The 22,861-nt window shown below is 28.7% G+C and overlaps 1 protein-coding gene across 1 annotated transcript in view; it reads right to left on the reverse strand.

Moving 5' to 3' along the window:
• The window catches only part of LOC107436429 (uncharacterized), a 208,279-nt gene that overhangs the window by 19,010 nt on the left and 166,408 nt on the right, over positions 1-22,861 (reverse strand). Inside the window, exons 113-122 of the mRNA XM_071185916.1 lie at positions 22,013-22,103; positions 20,396-20,511; positions 19,090-19,231; positions 8,408-8,616; positions 7,274-7,309; positions 5,738-5,761; positions 4,710-4,854; positions 4,510-4,634; positions 2,895-3,009; positions 903-1,063 (exon numbers count right to left, since the gene is read on the reverse strand). Coding sequence (XP_071042017.1) covers positions 903-1,063; positions 2,895-3,009; positions 4,510-4,634; positions 4,710-4,854; positions 5,738-5,761; positions 7,274-7,309; positions 8,408-8,616; positions 19,090-19,231; positions 20,396-20,511; positions 22,013-22,103 — 1,164 coding nt within the window. The remainder of the gene's footprint in view (positions 1-902; positions 1,064-2,894; positions 3,010-4,509; positions 4,635-4,709; positions 4,855-5,737; positions 5,762-7,273; positions 7,310-8,407; positions 8,617-19,089; positions 19,232-20,395; positions 20,512-22,012; positions 22,104-22,861) is intronic.

Consider the following 22,861-nt stretch of genomic DNA (forward strand, 5'->3'; position numbering starts at 1 on the left):
ATCTAATGATCAGATTTTCATGTACAAGGATTATATTTTACTTGAACAGGGGTGACCTCTTATATGCTAATTATTAAATCGCACCCCCCCTGCCTAAACAGACATACGTCAACAACAACATTAAATTATTAACATATTAAATTTTAAATTAATAATTTAATTAATTAATTTATAATTATTAAATTATAAATTAATAATATATAATAAATTATAAAAAAAAAATTATAAATTGTAGGGGCAGGCACGATTTTAAGTTACGGAATCTAACACAAAACAAAAAAAGTACTTTCTTTTAAAAAACGTACCTGAATTCGAATTATTGCCCCTTGAAATATGTGGAATAGCTGCAATCAGGGATATATAATTCCAAAAGTTAAGTCGGAAGTGCAGTTAAAAGTTTTGACTCATTAATTTAACAAAACAATTGTTGAACACACACATATATATATATAACATTTGTTAGTCGAAAGATAATTTCAGGCAAAATAAATTAATTTTAATAGTAATTTATTATTTTATTTAATAATAGTTTAAAACATTTTGAATTGTAAGGCATACAAAGTTTTACATCATTTTGAATTGTAAGGCATACAAAGTTTTACATCATTTTAAAAAAGGCCATTATATACAGCAAAATTCAATGTGTGAACAAAACCAATTGAATAGCTCCAAAGAAATCGAATTTTAAATGTTTTCTTACTGCAAAATATCTTAAAAAAATTATACATTTATGAATAAATTGAGTTAAGAGAAAAATCTGGTTACTTTCTCTCTTGGAAATTCGCTTTTCAGTAGAATAATAATATTTGAGAGAAAAATTTTTGTATATATTTTCACAACAATCTCTACAGTTGATTTTTGTAGGAAAAACAAGAAAAAAAAGACATAAAACACAGATTTACCTGGCTCGCAAGTCATCAGTCCGTCGTGAGTACTGTAATCATTGTACTGTTCATCGTTTTGTGCAATAGCAGTGTATAAGATTTCAAACAGGAGTTCCACAGCCTCTTTGGGACACTGTTTTAAGGATGATGATAAGCAAGACCACGCTTTTTGTTTAGAGCTAAAATTAAATGTCTTTGAGAAAATACATAAAAAAGAGTAGTTTTGTAAAGCTGGAGACTTAATTTTATTATTGCAGAAGTTGCATTTTTATAAAAATTATGCGTATATATAGTAATAGAAAAAAATGCTACAAATACGCTATTCTCTTCAGTGCTATAAATACAATACTTTAATAAATGCATAGCAGCCATCATGGATAGGAAAATATCCAGTATATTTTATGAAATAATATATATTTCATGATACTTGTTGTATAATATACTAAATATTTTACATGTAGGGAATTTTATAGTCTTTATTTACACTAACAACTATGAATGGTTTGCAATATTTTTCATTTATGATTAATATTAAATGAATTTTTTTATTATGTTAACTTATAATTTTGAATAGTAATAGACATTTAATTTACCATTGATAGTTAAGAGTTTTTAATCATTTCGAAAAGAGAGTTCTGAATCAAAATAAACTAAAAATTTTAGAACAAAAAAAAAGGAAAGAAAACTGATTACTATAAATGAGGCTTGCTTCATTACATATTAGTAATACTACTTATTTAAATACTCAAGCAAGCAATAAATAGTGAAAAAATTCTATTAAAATAAGGATGTTTTTTTAGGAAACTTAGTCAATTTCAGGGAATTTTTTATAATGCACAAAAACAAGGAGAATTTTCATTAAGCCTGAAGACTAGGAGAAACTGGAAAAATCCAGTAGTCTACTGGCAAATTCAGTAGAGTTGGCAAGCAATAAAGGTAAAATAATAAATAGAAAAAAAATTGTTAATTAAAAGCCAACAATAAACACAGTGATAAAAAAGTATGATAAAAAATAAGAAAATATTAATTAGTCCCTCATTTTTCAGCAGGTGCTTTTTGAAGCATTTCAGTATAACAAAAGCAAAATATATAAAAAAAAATCATGTGGAAAAGAGAGAAAAAAAATCTTATCCTGAAACCAGTTTGCACTCATTTTTACTAACACTGGTGCAAATGAGGGCATTCATTTTAAGGGGCAAGCATTTTAAATGGGTAAGGTTCCTTTTTTTTTAATATTTTTGTTTTTATTCACTTACAATATCTGAATTTTTTTGGTTCTCTCAATCTTATTGTTTCTCTATATTATAGTTCAGTTACCTTGAAATACATTTATATTACATTCATTGGTGACAAAGTGAACCCAGGAAAAAAATACCAGTCTACTTTTCTAAGTTTCACTTTATATCTCTCATTTTAAATTCAATTCTTTTAATTTAATCGCTTTTCATACGTTTGAGTTATTGTTAATTAATATGTAAAAAAGTGCACACATATTTATAGAGTAGACTCTCCACATAGCTGGCACCAGAAGCTTAGTGGATTTTAAAATTTTGTAAATCTTAGATTCCATATCTAATAATTTAAAATCTTTGATTCCATATCTAATACTGAGCATTTTTTATAACTAATAGTAACACATTACATTAAACAGAGCTAATAAAATTAAATATACCTGATATTTGTATTTTACATTTTTTCAACTCTTTTCGAATATATTACAGATCTTACGAAGAATGGAAAAAGTCAGACAGATGGGATCATTTACAAAGTGCTTAAGCCTATAAAAATGTGATTTCTATTTATTAAAAATAAAATAATTGAAAATGTACTGCAATTTTTGTACACAAAAAATGTACATTTTTAAGCATTAAATTATTTTTGAGAATTTAACTTTAACCACAAGTTAAATGTTTACATCGTAAAATCAGACTAGATTTCATACAATTGTGGATTTTAAGATAGTGGATGGATGATATATATGAAAAAATGATAAATATTTTTGTGACTTACTCTTTGGTTTTAGATCCTGGAAATAAGATCACAAGATGTCGATATAGCTTTGGATAACATTTATTGAAACGAGCTGATGCAAACTGTTCGAAGCATCCATCTCTGTGAGAAGTATCTAAAAGAAACATTTAAAAGATTATCACTGAAATGCACAAATAAGTTATAAAATGTTATAATGGAAAAATAAAATCTTTAAACTTGATTATTGTAAAAAAAAAGAACTCATTTAAAAGATGTAACAAAATAAAATGTTCATAGTATTATTAGAAACATATAAAATAAGTTCAAAAGTTTTAATTAAAAACTAAGTTAATATCTGTCATAAAAAAGTGTTTAAAAGATGTAATTTCCTGTCAGGTAAAATTCAATTGTTAAACATTATAGCTAATGTGGTTCAAGAAACAGGAGGTGTAGGAGCACTTCGATTGCTCAGAACTTTTAAGTAAAAATATTGTTTTAAGCATACAACAATTTGTTATAAGGAATATATTTATCAAATATAAAAACTGTGCTTCTACCACTTTGATGTCAAAGTTGGGAAAATAATGCTACCATCAAATGGTTTCAAACTATATTTGATTTTTTAAACTATTTGATTTTTTTTGATTGTCTGAGAAAAACAATTTAACAATTTCAATTAGTTTATTCTAACCTCATTATTTCTCTAAGATTTAGGTGGACTGAATACAGGAATCATATGACAGATTTTCTGGAAAAACAAAGTTCTCAATTTATAAAACTCTTGTCAGGCCAGTCTTGACATACACTTTTGAAGCTTGGACAAAATTGGAAGAAAATTGTATCACAATAATTGAAAGAAAGATTTTGCGGAGTATACTTGGTGGTGTAAATGAAAACAATAACTGGAGAAGGAGATTTAGCTTTGAACTGTACAAGATTTATAAACAACCTGACATTATTAAATACATAAAAATAAATTGGATGGCCCATGTGATCAGACCAACTGGAACAAGAAAGCGGGGAAGGCCGCGGTTGAGATGGGTTGATTTGGTGGAATCTGATTTTCTCGCAATTAATGAAAAGAATTGGAGATCAAAGATAAATCGTAGGTCATTAACCCCTTTCTTCTCGCTCCCGTGATATTCCCAGGCTGAAGTGTTCAGTAGTAATGCATCAATAAGAATAAAACTAATTCATTTCTTTTTCCCGGAATACATTTTATTTCTCATTTTACACACCAGATAGTAGTACCAGGATATTTTTAAGGTAATTGTAGATAGTTTATTTTAAACTAGATGTCAGCACTAATCAAATACATGTATAAAAAAGAGGCATTTTTATGACCGTTTTCTTGAAAATTTAGCGACCGTTAAGGGGTAAAAGAGAAATCTTCAGAGGAAGGCATTGGCCCACATTGGACTGTCTGGCTAACTATGATGATGATTCTAACTTTATTATTTCTCTAAGATTCCGGTGGACTGAATACAAGAATCATATGCCAGATTTTCAGCTTTTGTTGCTAAGCAACCCGAAATCTAACTTATGATAAAAATCGAAAGCAGCAAAAGCTTGACTTTAGAACAATGTTACAAAAATTATCTTTCAATTCATTTTTTTAAAAATAGAGAATGGAGGTATTCAAAATAATACTTACAAGTTATTTTTTTTACAGTTGAGAATAGAGAAGTCAAAGCATATTTAAAAAGGCCTAGAGTCTTCGGACGGCAAATCAGGTGATTTTCTTTATGTTTGACACACTGGAGCAGAAATTTTACAATCCTAAGAAATCAAAAGAAAATTTCAAAAATGAAAGTTTAAATGAAAATTTAATACTTTTATCCACTGCTTACTTACTTTGTCAAATGAAGAAGTTTTGGATTTTTTAATCCAGCTGCTTCTGCTGCTTTAGAGACACAACGAGAAATTCTTTTAATCCATTTTTCAATTTCAGAACGCCTGCAGTTTTTCATTAGAACGAACAGATTAGACGGTCTTTCACCTAAAAGAATATGACGGTAAATATGGGCATATATATATATATATATATACATATATACACAGTCAGACCTCGATATAAGGTCACCCTAAGGGACATAGCAAAAGTGACCTTATAAACGGGGCTAAGCAAGTTAAATAGTACACATTACGACTTTTTAAAAATGGTAATACAAACGAAAACGTTTGGTCATAAATTAAATGTTTAAGTCAATAAATTTTAACAGAATTAGTCAAGAATTAAAGAAAGTTAGATTTTTTAACAAAAAATTTAATTTAAAATAAAGCTGTTCACAAATTTCCTCAAATGTACATCTTACCTTATTTAAAATAATTATTTATGCAGGTATGTCTCGTTTTTGGTTTCATTTTTCGAACTATGTTTTCTAGAAAATGTTCCTCAGCTCCCTCATAATTTGTAAAAAAATTTTGTATGACATTTATTGCATTGAAGGCTTGGGTTACAGCTACAGTCTCAGGATCACTGTCAATGTCCTCACTGCCCACAACTTGTGAAACAATATCAGAAATTGTAGCTTGTTCATTGGCTGCAACATTTTCCTAGAACTCGAGAGGGGTAATTGCCTCCAATTGTCTCGTAAGGAAGTTAAATAGACTTTTGTTAGAAAAGAACTTCCCTCGCCTCAGATAAAAATGACCTTAAAAGCGATAAAGATTTATAAAACTTGATCATATATCCGATAATTTGGAACAAAGAATTCCTATTCAGTGAGCCGGGACTTTGGAAAAGTGACCTTTATGTGGGGTGACCTTATATCGAGGTCTGACTGTGTATATATATGTAAATGCTTGTACATAACAGTAATGCATCAGTTAGAATTGCATTTATTAATAATCGTTTCAATTGTTAAAAACAAAATAATTACCTCCATTCAAAGGTAAACACATTTCTGCAAAATAAATAAATAATTATAATAGAGACATTTATATATTTCACATTTTTATTTATAAGAAAATAACGTAACTATTTTATTTATTAATATTAGCACGATTCCCAGCACTAATGAGATAAAAATGTAGCCTGTGACCCCAAAACAATTGAAATACAGGAATAATATAGGCACAATTCCCAACTCTTATGAGATAAAAATGTAGCCTGTGACTCAAAAACAATTGAAATACAGGAACAGTATAGGCACAACTCCTAGCACTTATGAGATAAAAATGTAGCCCATGATCCAAAAACAATTGAAATACAGGAATAATATAGGCATAATTCCTAGCACTAATGAGATAAAAAGGTAGCCTGTGATTCAAAAAGAATTGAAATATGGGAATAATATAGGCACAATTCCTAGCACTTATGAGATAACAATACATTCTATGATCCCAAAATAATTGAAATACGGGAATAAAAAAATAAGACAAGGCCAACATTTCATAATTATTTTGTTTAATTTTGAAAGTTAAATTTATTTTAAAACTAAATATACATTTCTAATAAAGAGAATTAGGGATGAAAAAAAATGAAAAACTAAGGAAGAGGATCAAAGGAATAACAGTTTTTATGTTGACTGATTTTCTAAACAGAGTTGACAAGCTATTTAAAAAAAAATTGTCTTAGCAAAAAAAAGTTTTTTCCCAAACAAAATAATCAAACTGAATCAGATATTTGTAACTGAATCAGATATTTGTTCTTAAAATGAATGTTTGTTTAGAATTTTGTCGATTACTATTCTTTTGTGCTATAATAAATTAATATTATAAAAAACATCCACTTTTTTCAATAAGAACTATCAACATTAGCCAAAACGATACAAAATATAAAAGTGACCAACTATTCATATGATGTTCTGATGCATAAAAGCTTTCAGAATAATAATAATAAAAAAAAATAGAATTTTTATTTTTAAAATTTAAATAAATGTGATGAAATCTTTGTGACTTCTAAACATTGTATAACAAGAAATAAGTTTTTCAAATATTACTTACAACTATTTAATTTTTATTTTAAAAAAAAATTAGCTTAAATGTGATGCAAGATTCAGTACACAAGAAACTTTAAACTAAAGTTAAGGACAAATTGTGTTTATATTATACAAATTGTGCTTATAGGAATTTTTTCTGATACACAAATGGTTCTCTGGGTATCAGAAAATCAGAGTTTGGTTATATTTTAATAACATATTCAATTTTAAGCGCTGTGCTTAAGTATTACAATTAATATGTTAAATAATAAAATAATTAAATGAAAATAATATAATTTTAAGGTATCAATGCATCAAAATAAAAGTTGTACATGTCAACATACATTAAAAAAAAGTAAAAACTGCATAAAAATAAAAAAAAAAACACCATGGAAATTATATGATTAAAAAAACAGTTGCGAAAAATTTAATTCATATAGTAAACATTCCTATACAAATAAAATATTTAATAAAAAAAATTAACATTATTCTCACCTTCAGAACTTCCTTCATAATCACTCGCTACTTCAGCTGTCAAAAAAATAACATATTGTTTTGAGAATAAATAAATTTTTTTTAAAAATGCATTATTATAATTTCAAAGTACATTAAACAATAAATAAACAAAATTAATTATAAAATTTTTTATCACTATGCCTGTTAACCCAGAAATAAATTCAGAGTTTAACTTAAATGCTTTTTTGTACGATATATTGGTTCTTCTACAGGCTATCATAGCAGGAGCATGCCAAGGATTATAAATGAACGAAAGTACAAAAATATTTACTATTTAAATTTAATAAGAAGTTAAAACGTTATTATAAAACAAACAATCACAAACATAATTTTTTTCAACAAAAAATAGCAATGTTATCCAAACTAAAGAAGTATACAATCTACAACTTATGAATTAAGTCTTCCAAATACACGAATTTTACATTTTATTAATTAATAATAAGTAACAGACGAAAATATTGTTTCTAATAACACTTTGAAAAGCCAAGCTCACCATTCAATTGGCCTAGCAAATTAAGTCAGGAAGGTGCACTTTAAGTTTGATAAAAGAGCACCGCAAAGGCGAAGGTACGTCTTGGCTCAGAACCCCATGGATAGATGGCAGTACCACTCAATCATGAGGACACTTCCTCAATTTAGACATAGATCTAAAGAGGAAGGGAATTTTCTCCAGATCCCTGTACCCATTGTACAGCTCAATGACTGACCACAATACTTTCAATTCCACAGATTATATTGCATGCATTTAGTGGGTCTTAAGGAAGTTGAGGATTGAACCTTGACCTCCCAGACTGGAGTCTGACTCTCTAACCACTAAGTTAGCACAGCCCACAGATGATAAAAAATATGATTAAAATAAGGAATATAATAAAGCAAAAATATAAAAAAAAGAAAGATAAAAGAGATACAATAAGGAAAAAATGAATTACTTTCATTTATATGTTCTACACGTTTAAAATGAACTCCAAAATGGAATTTCTCATGAAAATGAATTGAGAATTATTTTGATTGAAGGTTTGTTTTTTAAAAACAGGACTCAGTATATTATGATGTCACAGTACAACTTAACTTTTAACCTTTAATTTTTAACCAAATTTAAAAATATTAACCCACCAATAACACTATCACAGACATTTATTTCCTCTTGTGACACAGTATAACTGGAATGTGTTGCAATAATATTTAAATAGTCAGATTCAGAATCTATGTTCATTTGAGAGAGATTTGCAATATATTCAACAATTTTAAGAAATTGTTTAATAAATGTTCTTCCACATTTCTTCAGCACCGATGCAAAACACTGGGTTATAGTCTTCATAGTCCTAAATGTAAAAAGTAAATAAATATTAAATTTTAGTAGGTTTACATTTATAAATATTGAAACATTTTTATAGTTTAGAAAAGGCTATGCAATATATAAAAAAGAGTTACTGTGTGTACAAGTAAGCTAAAAAAAATAATTAAATTGAATCAGACCACAGCAATTACTTCCTTAACATCTTTTCCATCTTACATTTTTATCATTACTTAGCATCTAACATCTCTCGTTCCTTGTCATCTTTTATTTAACTTTACAGTCCCATTAAGCAGTCTAACCATTTTTTGGTTTACAGGCATCAAAGTTCAACACTGCAACCTTGTAATTTTAAGCCTAGCCCAGAAGACAAATTTACTCCTGGATCATGTATGAGGGCAAACCTGTTGTTGTGGAGGGTTTTTTGATGAACATACATTTGAACAACCTACATTTGAACTACATGGCCTAACATCAGTCTAACAACAAAGGGTTTACCACAGCTTGCACAATCCGTCTACCAGTGAGAATATTTAATACCAGCACTGTAGTTGGTGCTAGTCACTACTAGAATTCATATAAACCAGCCATCTCTAGGATCAGAACCTGAGCCACATCATTGTGATGCAAACGCTCTATTCTCTGAGTCATCGTGGCTCAAGTATTAGTGTAAAAAAAAAATCACAGGATTATTTTTGCTAAAAATTTCTTTAAAAATCTGAAATTATTTTAATAAGTACTACTTTGCCTGAATACTATAAATCAGTAATTTCTGTTAAAAAATAATCATGTGATTAAAATCCTGATTTAAATAACTTATTGCAATAATTTGATTTAAATCTTAGATACTCTGTTAATCAATTATGATTAACAGCGTGTGCAATACAGTTTTCTCATGAAATGCTATAGAGGGCATTGTTTTCTTTTGTTTCCTTTAGTTTTTAGTGCCTCCGTTTCATTCGGCTTGCTTGTGAAATCGATGTTTGACCTGGTTAAGTGAGTTTTTATTTTTCTGAGTTTTTATTTTTCTGATGATTTTGTTTGAGTTTCTTTTCTAAATTTGTTATTTGTATTTCATGTTTTTTCCTGGACTTCTATACAAAACCATCGAAGTACTGAGGGAGTTAATTTAGGCATTTGCTTCTCCCTCAATTAGAAATGGTTTTGTTTTATGGCTACCAGGGCTGGAACCCCCTGAAGACGTCGGCTTCGGTGGTCATATTTTTATTTCCTTCGTTTCCTTTATTGCTACTTTTTTTTGAAATTTCTGCTGCTTTTTAGCACGTTTTTTTCAAAGAAGTTTTATCTATTTAGAATTAAAAATATTTGTGTTTTCTTTTAGCACTGATTTAAATAACTTATAGCAAAAATTCGATTTAAATCTTAGATACTCTGTTAATCAATTATGATTAACGGCGTGTGCAATACAGTTTTCTCACGAAATGCTATAAATGGTTTCATTCTTGGGCCGATTCTAAAGACCAGTTGCTTCGTTATTGGAGAATTTGCATGCTTAAAAAAACAGGGCAAAATAGTTTAGAAAATAAAAGGAATTATCTTGTAGTTTTGTAAAAGTTGTAATTTCATATGAACATTGAGTAATTTTTTCTTAATCAGTTTTGTCCAATAAAGTGCCAATTTTCCTTTGAAAATTACTTGCGCATTCAATATTAAATTGCATTAAAAATCATAGAAATTTATTTTGTAGAATAAATAGAAAAAAATATTAAAACTAACGAATACATAAAATTAACTTATACATTAAAATACACCTTTAGCATCGGCAATATAGTAATTGAGATATTTTACTAGCAACTATATCAATAAATATAATACTGTAAAATTTTTAGAATTTTTGAGATAAGTTAGAATTATTAAATTTCAAAATTTATTGTTGAAGCTTTGCTGCTTATAAATATAAGGAAACTATTATAAAAAGCAGGATTTAATGCCAATTATCTTTAAGGTGCAATTTAGAAATTTCTTCATTTGTTCTTTAAAACATTTTGAGATAGCCTTGACACGTATTTACATATCATTAATACTGATGTTGCAGATTAATTTAAAGATGGTTCAGATCGTGCAGATAAAAAAAAAGAAATGTGCTACAAATTGAAAATAGATTTTTGTGCAGTATTTACCTCAGCTAAAAGCTTTGGGACCTACTGCAGAAATGCAAATTACAAGAAATAATATATTTGAGACTTGATCAAGAATATTAAAATATACTTTAATGCAATAAAAAAGCTAAAAACACTTCTATTTGATAAATGCAAAAAAGAGTTTTGAAAAACAAGCATGTTACTTCTTGAAGTTCAATTGTAAGATTTCTACTTTATTGAAGCAAAGACATTTTATTTTAAAACCGTCGTAGAACAGCCGACCCAATTTATGGTTTATGGCTACTAACGTTCAACTCCGTAGCCCTGTAATTTTGGACCTAGACCAGAAGACAGGGGAACTCCTGGATCAAGTATTGGGAGAAATTTGCCTTCATGGAGGACTTTTTGGATGGAACTAACCCGTATTTGCGTTACATGGAAAGGAAAACCACAAAGATCTACCTCCCACAGTTAGCCTGACAGCAAAGGGACTAACTTATGATCTGCTTATCGCTGAGGATATTTTACGTCAGCACTGTGGTCGGTGCGAGCACTTTATATCTGTAATTTTGAACCTAATCCAGAAAACAAGGAAGCTCCTGGATCATTTATTGGGAGAAATTTGCCTTTGTGGAGGACTTTTTGATACAACTAACACGCATATGCATTACATGAAGAGGAAAACTATGAAAACCTCCCATGATTAGCCTGACGGCTAGGAGACTCTAACCTATCATCTGCCTACCATTGGGGATATTTCATGTCAGCACTGTGGTCGGTGCAAGCCAGGTGCGGAAACCAAATCAACCATGTATCGCTGGGATCGAACCTACGTCACCTCATTGAAGGGCAAGCGCTTTATCCCCAGAGCCACAATGCCTCAAGCAAAGATATTGACAATTTTACAATCACAAAAAAGTGAACTAATTGCAACTCTGGATCAAACTATTTACACTTCATAATTTTTTCATTGCTTAGGCTACTGAGAAATAAAAATAATACAGTGTAACGGCCCAAAAACCGGAAGGTCGATTTCCCGGACACTTTTTAACAATCAAAATAAACAAATATTTCTTCATCTTCTCCTCTCCCTTAAAAAAAAAAAAAAAAAAAAAAAACGAAGTTTTTTGACAGGTTTTTCCCCTTCTCAGCTTCTAGAGATCTATGCATTGAACCCATAAATCAACAGAAAAGAGAACAGAAGATCTACTAAGACCATGACGCTCCTCCTCTGGAATGCAGGAAAGGGGAGGGGGAGATTTGTTTTCAAAAGAGCACAACTGAGACCCCTCCCTCCCCCTTCTTTCCTATGCAGCTGGCTAGTAAAAGAGGTATTTCCTGGAACCTTTTTATTTGCATGTCAGGTTAAGAAGAAATACTGTGAAAAAGGGTAAACACAGCAAATGTTGAAGTGGAGGGGGAATCCCCTTTAGTCACACAAGAAAAAATAAAGAGAACCCAATCAGCATGCCACGCCTTTATGCTTGATTGATAGCCAATGACAGGAGAGAAAATAAGAACTTGTCACTTCCCCCCCTTCAACTTGAATGACAAGTAAGAAGGAAATGAATTTTGCTTCTTCACCTACCCACCTTAATGAATGAATGACGGGAATTTCCCCTTCTTGCTTGAAACGTTCTAGTTCAAAATGGCGGAGAGAGCAATTAATATTTTCATAACTGTAAATTTTTTTAGTTTCCTATATTTATTTTTATAATAGCAATAATTATTTTTTTTTAAATATTTTGTTTTTGATTGATTAGATATCATTCTAATACTAAAACATTATTGCCCGNGGCTGCAACATTTTCCTAGAACTCGAGAGGGGTAATTGCCTCCAATTGTCTCGTAAGGAAGTTAAATAGACTTTTGTTAGAAAAGAACTTCCCTCGTCTCAGATAAAAATGACCTTATAAGCGATAAAGATTTTTAAAACTTGATCATATATCCGATAATTTGGAACAAGGAATTCCTATTCAGTGAGCCGGGACTTTGGAAGAGTGACCTTATATGCGGGGTGACCTTATATCAAGGTCTGACTGTGTATGTAAATGTTTGTACATAACAGTAATGCATCAGTTATAATTGCATTTATTAATAATCGTTTCAATTGTTAAAAACAAAATAATTACCTCCATTCAAAGGTAAACACATTTCTGCAAAATAAATAAATAATTATAATAGAGACATTTATATATTTCACATTTTTATTTATAAGAAAATAACGTAACTATTTTATTTATTAATATTAGCACAATTCCCAGCACTAATGAGATAAAAATGTAGCCTGTGATCCCAAAACAATTGAAATACAGGAATAATATAGGCACAATTCCTAGCACTTATGAGATAAAAATGTAGCCCGTGATCCAAAAACAATTGAAATACAGGAATAATATAAGCACAATTTCCAACTCTTATGAGATAAAAATGTAGCCTGTGACTCAAAAACAATTGAAATACAGGAACAGTATAGGCACAACTCCTAGCACTTATGAGATAAAAATGTAGCCCATGATCCAAAAAACAATTGAAATACAGGAATAATATAGGCATAATTCCTAGCACTTATGTGATAAAAAGGTAGCCTGTGATTAAAAAAGAATTGAAATATGGGAATAATATAAGCACAATTCCTAGCACTTATGAGATAACAATACATCCTATGATCCCAAAATAATTGAAATACAGGAATAAAAAAATAAGACAAGGCAAACATTTCATAATTATTTTGTTTAATTTTGAAAGTTAAATTTATTTTAAAACTAAATATACATTTCTAATAAAGAGAATTAGGGATGAAAAAAAATGAAAAACTAAGGAAGAGGATCAAAGGAATAACAGTTTTTATGTTGACTGATTCTCTAAACAGAGTTGACAAGCTATTTAAAAAAAAATTGTCTTAGCAAAAAAAAGTTTTTTCCCAAACAAAATAATCAAACTGAATCATATTTGTAACTGAATCAGATATTTGTTCTTAAAATGAATGTTTGTTTAGAATTTTGTCAATTACTATTCTTTTGTGCTATAATAAATTAATATTATAAAAAACATCCACTTTTTTCAATAAGAACTATCAACATTAGCCAAAACGATACAAAATATAAAAGTGACCAACTATTCATATGATGTTCTGATGCATAAAAGCTTTCAGAATAATAATAATAAAAAAAAATAGAATTTTTATTTTTAAAATTTAAATAAATGTGATGAAATCTTTGTGACTTCTAAACATTGTATAACAAGAAATAAGTTTTTCAAATATTACTTACAACTATTTAATTTTTATTTTAAAAAAAAATTAGCTTAAATGTGATGCAAGATTCAGTACACAAGAAACTTTAAACTAAAGTTAAGGACAAATTGTGTTTATATTATACAAATTGTGCTTATAGGAATTTTTTCTGATACACAAATGGTTCTCTGGGTATCAGAAAATCAGAGTTTGGTTATATTTTAATAACATATTCAATTTTAAGCGCTGTGCTTAAGTATTACAATTAATATGTTAAATAATAAAATAATTAAATGAAAATAATGTAATTTTAAGGTATCAATGCATCAAAATAAAAGTTGTACATGTCAACATACATTAAAAAAAAGTAAAAACTGCATAAAAATAAAAAAAAAAACACCATGGAAATTATATGATTAAAAAAACAGTTGCGAAAAATTTAATTCATATAGTAAACATTCCTATACAAATAAAATATTTAATAAAAAAATTAACATTATTCTCACCTTCAGAACTTCCTTCATAATCACTCGCTACTTCAGCTGTCAAAAAAATAACATATTGTTTTGAGAATAAATAAATTTTTTTAAAAAATTTATTATTGTAATTTCCAAGTACATTAAACAATGAATAAATAAAATTAATTATAAATTTTTTTTTATCACTATGCCTGTTAACCCTGAAATAAATTCAGAGACTAACTTACATGCCTTTTTGTACGATATATTGGTTCTTCTACAAGCTATCATAGAAGGAGTATGCCAAGGATTATAAATGAACGAAAGTACAAAAATATTTACTATTTAAAACGTTATTATAAAACAAACAATCACAAACATAATTTTTTACAACAAAAAATAGCACAAAACAAAAAATAGCAAAAATATTTACTATTTAAATTTAATAAGAATTTAAAACGTTATTATAAAACAAACAATCACAAACATAATTTTTTACAACAAAAAAAAGCAATGTTATCGAAACTAAAGAAGTATACAATCAACAACTTATGAACTAAGTCTTCAAAATACCCGAATTTTACATTTTATTAATTAATAATAAGTAACAGAGGAAAATATTGTTGTTTCTAATAACACTTGAAAAGTCAAGCTCACCATTCAATTGGGCTTGCAAATTAAGTCAGGATGGTGCACCTTATGTTTGATAAGAGAGTACCGCAAAGGTGAAGGTACGTCTGGTCTTAGAACCCCATAGATAGATGGCAGTACCACTCATTCATGAGGACACTTTCTCAATTTAGACATAGATCTAAAGAGGAAGGGAATTTTCTCCAGATCCCTGTACCCATTGTATAACTCAATGACTGACCACAAGACTTTCGATTCCACAGATTATATTGGGTCTTAAGGGAGTTGAAAATCAAAGCTTGACCTCCCGGACAGGTCTCAAACCACAGGGCTAGCACAGCCCACAGAAGATAAAAAATATATAATTAAAATAAGGAATAAAATAAAACAAAAGTATTTAATAAAAAAGATAAAAAGAGATATAATAAGGAAAAAATGAAATACTTTCATTTATTAGTTCTTCACTATTTAATTGAAATCTAAAAGGGAAATACTCATGAAAATGAATTGAGAATTATTTCGGTTTGGTTTGTTTTTTAAACAGGATTCAGTATATTATGATGTCACAGTACAACTTAACTCAATGTTACATCAGTAAACTTAATTTTCAACCAAATTTAAAAATATTAACCCACCAATAACACTATCACAGACATTTATTTCTTCTTGTGACACAGTATAACTGGAATGTGTTGCAATAATATTTAAATAGTCAGACTCAGAATCTATGTTCATTTGAGAGAGATTTGCAATATATTCAACAATTTTGAGAAATTGTTTAATAAATGTTCTTCCACAATTCTTCAGCACCGATGCAAAACACTGGGTTATAGTCCTCATAGTCCTAAATGCAAAAAAAATAAATAAATAATAAATTTTTGTAGGTTTACATTTATAAATATTGAAAAAATTTTATAATTTAGAAAAAACTGTATAATATAAAAAAAAGCTACTGTGTCTACAATTAAGATGAAAAAAAATTGAATCAGACCATACCAATAAATTTAATGCTCCTTAACATCTTTTCCATCTTATGTCTTCATCATTACTCAACATATAACATTGTTTCGTTCCTTGTCATCTTTTATTTAATTTTATAATCACATTGAACAGTTGACCCATTTTTGGGTTTACAAGCAACAATGTTCAACACTGCAACCTCGTAATTTTAACCGTAACCCAGAAAACAAGTTAACTCCTGGATCATGCATTAGGGCAAACTGGCTGTTGTGGAGGGCTTTTTAATAAACTCCACCCACATTTGAATTACACGGAAAGGAAAAACATGAAAACCTATTGCAGTCAGCCTAACTACAAAGGGGTTACCACAGCTTGCACGATCTGTCTACCAGTAAGAATATTTAATACCAGCACTGTAGTTGGTGCGAGTCAAAACTAGAATTCATATAAACCAGCCATCTCTAGGATTAGAACCTGAGCCACATCATTGTGACGCAAACGCTCTATTCCCTGAGCCAACGTGGCTCAAAATTTCACAGGATTATTTTTGCTAAAAATTTCTTTAAAAATCTGAAATTATTTTAATAAGTATTACTTTGCTTTAATACTATAAATCAATAATTTTATTAAAAAATAATCATGGGGTTAAAACTCTGATTTAAATAACTTAGTGCAATAATTTGATTTAAATCTTAGATACTGTAGATCAGTTATGATTAATGACATGTGCAATACAGTTTTCTCACGAAATACTATAAATGGTTTCGTTCTTGGACTGCTTCTAAAGACCAGTTGCTCCTGTATAGCAGAATTTGCATGCTTAAAAAAACAGGGTAAATTGTTCAGAAAATAAAAATAGTTATCTTGTAGTAGTAGTCTTGAGCAATTTTTTCTTAATCAGTTTTGTACAATTAAGTGTTGATTTTCCTTTAAAAATTACTGGCACATTCAATATTAAATTGCATTAAAGACCATAGAAATTTATTTTGTAGCATAATTAGAAAAAATATTGAAACTAACGAATACATTAAAATACACCTTCAGCATCGGCAATATAGTAACTGAGATATTTTACTAGCAACTATACCGTTAAATATAATACTGTAAAAATTTCAGAATTTTTGAGTTGAGTTAGAATTATTAAATTTTTAAATTTATTGTTGAAGCTTTGCAGCTTATAAATAAAAGGAAACTATTATAAAAATCTTCATTTTAGAAATTTCATCATTTGATTTTTAAAACATTATTTTGAGATAGCCTTGACAAGTATTTACATATCATTAATACTGATGTTGCAGATTAATTTGAAGATGGTTCAGATCTTGTAGATAAAAAAACAAATGTACTACAAAATGAAAATAGATTTTTGTGCAGTATTTACCTTAGCTAAAAGCTTTGGGACCTACTGTAGAAACGCAAATTACAAGAAATAATATATTTGGGAAATGATCAAGAATATTAAAATATATTTTAATGCAATAAAAAAACTTCAAATACTTTCATTTGATGAATGCAAAAAAGAGTTTCACAAAACAAGAACGTTTTATTTATTTATTTATTTTTTCTTGAAGTTCAATTGTAAGATTTGTACTTTATTGAAGGCATTTGACATTTTATTTTATAACCGTCATAGAACAGCCGACCCAATTTATGATTTATGGTTACTAATGTTCAACTTCGTGGGCTTGTAATTTTGAACCTAATCCAGAAGACAAGGGAACTCCTGGATCAAGTATTGGGAGAAATTTGCCTTCGTGGAAGCAGTGCCGTCTTTATGCAAGGGCACACCTGGGCGGTGCCCGGGGGCCCATGACACTCAAGAATCTTACTTTTGAGATCTTTACTTTACTTTTGAATCTCTACTTTTTTTATCCTTGAGAATCTTGTTTAAAGAATAAATAACATTGAAAGAATAAATAACATGGTTAAAGAATAAATAACAATCAGTGTTTAAAGAATAAATAACATTGTCTTATATATTTTTTATTTAAAATAAATATATTCTGTTACATAAAGTGTGATTCTTTTTCTACAAATAGGGATTTATTATCACGCAATCACCAATAATTTTAATAGCTTATCAACAAGAAAACTTAAAAAAGGCAACCAAAATCTATTCTTCTATGTTCCAATGAAAATTTTAGGTACTTGGGCATTGAAAGATGTTTTAATAACTGCTTAGTTTGACAAAATAATTCATACCTTTTGAATTTATTTTAATTTGTCATATCTCTATGTTTATTTAATTTCATTTAATTATTTTAATTAACTTCCAATATTTTGAAAATTATTTTATTATTTGAGGTTACAACTGGTTAGCATAAAATTGGCCAAGCGTGGAGGACTTTTTTTACGGAACTAAACCACATTTGCGTTACATGTACAGGAAAACCACGAGAACCTATCTCCTACAGTTAGTCTGACGGCAAGGGGACACTAACCTATGATCCGTCTACCACTGAAGATATTTTACGTCAGCACTGTGGTTGGTACAAGCTAGGTGCGGAATTTGAATTGACCAGTTATCGCTGGGATCAAACCCAGGTCACCTCATTGAATGGTGAGCACCTCATCCCCTGTAATTTTGAATCTAATTCAGAAAACAAAGAAACTCCTGGATCAAGTATTGGGAGAAATTTGCTTTTGTGGAGGACTTTTTGATACAAAACCCGCATTTGCATTACATGGAGAGGAAAACTATGAAAACCTTCCACGGTTAGCTTGCCGGCAAGGGGACTCTAACCTATGATCTGTCTACCATTGAGGATATTTTATGTCAGCACTGTGGTCGGTGCAAGCCAGGTGCAGAATTCAAATCAACCATCTATCGCTGGGATCGAATCTGCGTCATCTCATTGAAGGGCGAGTGCTTTATCCCCTGAGTCACAATGGCTCAAGCAAAGACATTGACAATTTTACAATAACAAAAAAGCGAATTAATTGCAGCTCTGCATCGTGCTTATTTTCTCTCACACTTCCAAAATTTTTCATTGCTTAGGCTACTGAGAAATGAAAATAATAATTTTAAAGCTCTGTAATATTTATGCAAATAATAACATAATAATGAAATAATCTAGTACAGCAAATTTTGATACCACAGTAAATGATTTACTAACTTTTCTTCAACTTTTGCTCCTGTGTCATACAAAACTGATACTAAGGCTATCATATCCCGAGAGCATGGTTTGATGTTTTCTAAAGTAAGTTGTTTAAAACACTGTTGATTATACTCATCACCGCTGTGCTCTCCTGAATGATCTAAATGGAGGTATAAGTTTGAATAAAAGACAATATAGGATAAAAAAAATACTTTTTACATAAATAACAGGATGTACAAAGAACAAAATAAATATTAGAACACCCTAAACAACTTTTGATCTAATAATTCGATTTTTATGTTTAGAACTCAGTTTTAATGATCCTAAACTAAAATATTTTAATTGATTAGCGCAGATGATATTTTAAATTGGGAAATCTGACACAAAAACGTTCTTCCTTTCTCTCTGATTTGACTCAGAAGATATGAAAAATAGTCAGATTCTGGAAAATATGGTTCTGATAGTTTGGTGAGGAGAGTTGTCAAAAGTTCGGACCCAATAATGTTTACTTTTTGTTTATTCTGCCATATCTGGAGAATTTTTTAATCAAACTAAAAAGTTTTTGCATAAAGTTATAAAATTCGTTTATCCAAAGATAATTCCATGCAAAAACAAAATTTTTTTTTAATAATTAGTTATTATTTATTTGAATTTGATTCAATAATGGTCAAAAAAATTTTGAATTACAGGTACACCATTTCTTACATTTTTAAGAATGCACTTTAAAATAGCAAAATATAACATCTGAGTGCATTTTAATAAGTAATTTCTGAGTTTTCAAACTTTGTATTTCGCCATTTTAAAGTACATTCTTACAAATGATGTATGTAAGAAATTCTATATCTAGCAATTTAAGTTTTCTTCCACAATTCTAAAATAAAATAATAAAAAAAAATTAAAAAATATACTAAATTATAAAAAATTTTTTTTGCAGGGATCTTTGGCATAATTAATTTTATAATTGTATGCAAATTTTTTTTATTTGCTTAAAAAGTTCTCGAGATATGGTGAAATAAAGAAAAGGAAAATGAACTAATCCAAACTTTCTTGACCCAAGATTTTGTAATTTTGAAAGAAATTTTGTAAATTTAGGACTAGAATAATGAATAATGCTCGGTGTTTTGTACAGATATCTTCAAATTTTTTTACTTTTCTTAAAAAAAAAGTTTTTTTGTATAATATGAAAAAATATGCATAATATAATAAAAATATAATAACACAAAATGTGACAAATTTTAAGAATCCTATTTTTGAAGAAAATATTTATGGATAGAAAAATAGGCAAAGTACAAATTTTACAAATAAATAATACCAAAGTACATACCTGATCTCTTGATAATATCAATGATTTTTGTAAGAAGAATTTGAAACGGTCGCCACTTAGAAAACGCACAAGATACTGATGTGGAATTTACACAGATAATAATTTTAACCATATGCCTGAAAAACAAAAAGGAATTTTATTCAAGTAGTCAATAATGAAAAATTAAGTTGAAAGTATAATCAGGGGAAAATGGTTGGTAAAACTAGGTAACTAGTGGACAAATGATTGATGACTCGTACTTGATTAGTTAACGGTGTCTACGTAGCAAAGTAAAGCATTCCCATAACAACCGTTGTGAACCAGGTGGTCATGGATGTTAAGGTGACCAAAGGCATGATTATGGCAATGTGGTTAGCATTGCAAAAAGGCCATCTTTACTTCCCATATAAGCTGACTCAGTGGTCAAGGCACTGAACAGTCACAATGAAGAATTGGGGTTCGATCCCTAAAGGCGGCTTGAAGTCCGCCAACTTAAGATTGATGGGCGCCAGTTTATCTGGGAAGTTAAGGAACTCAGTGTGCTATGCTGACCCCATTGCCACAATCATGCTATTGGTCACAAAATTCTGGACCCTTAACAGAGATGCCAACTGCTCTGGACACTCCAAAATAATTTTAAAAAAAAACGGTAAATAACTACAAAGTAAATTTTGCAAATATTTGACTATTTTTGATTGATTTTCAAAACGTTTAGCAAGACATTAGTACTATAACGTGATGAATTATATAAGCCTACGAATTATTTAGAAATAGTGGTGGATAAAAATCTATTAAATTGAATTTATTAAACCAAGAATCACAATTGATAAACTACCATTTCAAAATATATATTTGCTGTCCAAATTGGTATCTCTGCCTTAACCTTCATGAAACCTCTGGTTCACTATCGGCTGTAGTGGGAATGTTTTACTTTTATTTTGTAGATAAGTTTGCTTTATTATGTAAATTCTCTAATGTTCCTTTGCTTCAAAACTATCCTTAGTTATTTCAGTCAAAAAAATTATTTTTTGCTCAACTTATAATACATTTACTAAAGATTCACACCGTAACAAACAATAAATATTAAGTCACATAACTTAGTTCTTATTTACTAGATGAAATGGAATAATGACATGTATAATTGTAAAAAGTAATTATAAATAAATTTTTTTTTGAAGAATAATCAGAAATACATTAGAAAAACTTTTAAAAACATTTGTTTATCACCCTGATCACTTATGTACTAAATGTCTTTCATTCCAACCCTAAAAAAACATAAATATGTCATCGCTTTTTTTCAACAATATTAACAGCCTTACAAATATAGAAATATAGAGTTTCAGGCCAATGGGCACATTTGACTTCAAAATGAGCATGGCAACAACCAGAAGACTAAAGATATATATTTAGAAATAAACAACTTTTACCATTAAGAAAAATTTATTGGAAAATATTAATAACTACTTTTGTATGTATATAAAATATAGTTTACTTCACATTAAAAAAAAGAAACACCATGAATGAAAAGCATTATTTTGTAAACTTTCTATAATAAAAAAAATTTGTGCAATAATTTTTTTAATGCAATAATTTTTTTTACTCTAAATTATAAACGTAATTTAAATGGATTCAACTTACTCATCCAAAGGCAGGTTTTTTGACTTTTTTTTCACACATTTATCAACTTTTTTAGCAAATGAAGAAGCAAAGGATTTGGTGCAAACCTTCCCTAAAAACACATAAAATTACTGTCAAAAGCACTCTAAAAAAAGACTAAAGATTTAAAATGAAAGAATTATAAGAACATAAATTTCTTTGCGGTACAATATGCTTCATTAGAGTAGAACAATTGTAGTGGAACAATTATAAAAATGCATCAAGAGCTCACAATAATTACTTTTCAATAAGTGTTTTGTGCTTTTAAATTTTGACAATACCAATTCATAAGTAGGCATTCAGTTGATAATGAAGTAGTCTTTTCATATCTAAGTTCGATTGAAAAAAAATTTTTTTTTACAATAAAAAAATTATTAATTATTAGGTATTTAGCAAAAATTTTATTGAAAAATTAGTAAGAAAAATTTTTCTTCCATGTGTGCATAATTTTAAAAGTTGAGAGTTAATATTTGTAAATTTAGCAATTTGAATTGCAATTTGTAATTTTTTCCCCTTTTTCAAGTAAACCAAAAAGGCTTTTCAAGCAAGGATTTTATTAGTAAATTTTCAGTTAATTTTCTGATATTCTGGACTGCAAAATTCCGTTGAAAAATGACATCATATGTAAGCAACAAAATGTCGAAATATTAAAAATATTGTTTTTATTTACTAACAAAAAAAAGGTTATTTCATTTTACTGATGGCAATTGTCACTTATACATATTTTATCACTCATATATGATATGATTCATACAAATTGTCACTTAAAAGCAATATTATATCTTGATGAATAAATTTTTATTTTTAGAGTTAAAAAAATTGTTTTACTCA

Source organism: Parasteatoda tepidariorum, chromosome 9, assembly GCF_043381705.1.
Source record: "Parasteatoda tepidariorum isolate YZ-2023 chromosome 9, CAS_Ptep_4.0, whole genome shotgun sequence".
Lineage (NCBI taxonomy): Eukaryota > Metazoa > Arthropoda > Arachnida > Araneae > Theridiidae > Parasteatoda > Parasteatoda tepidariorum.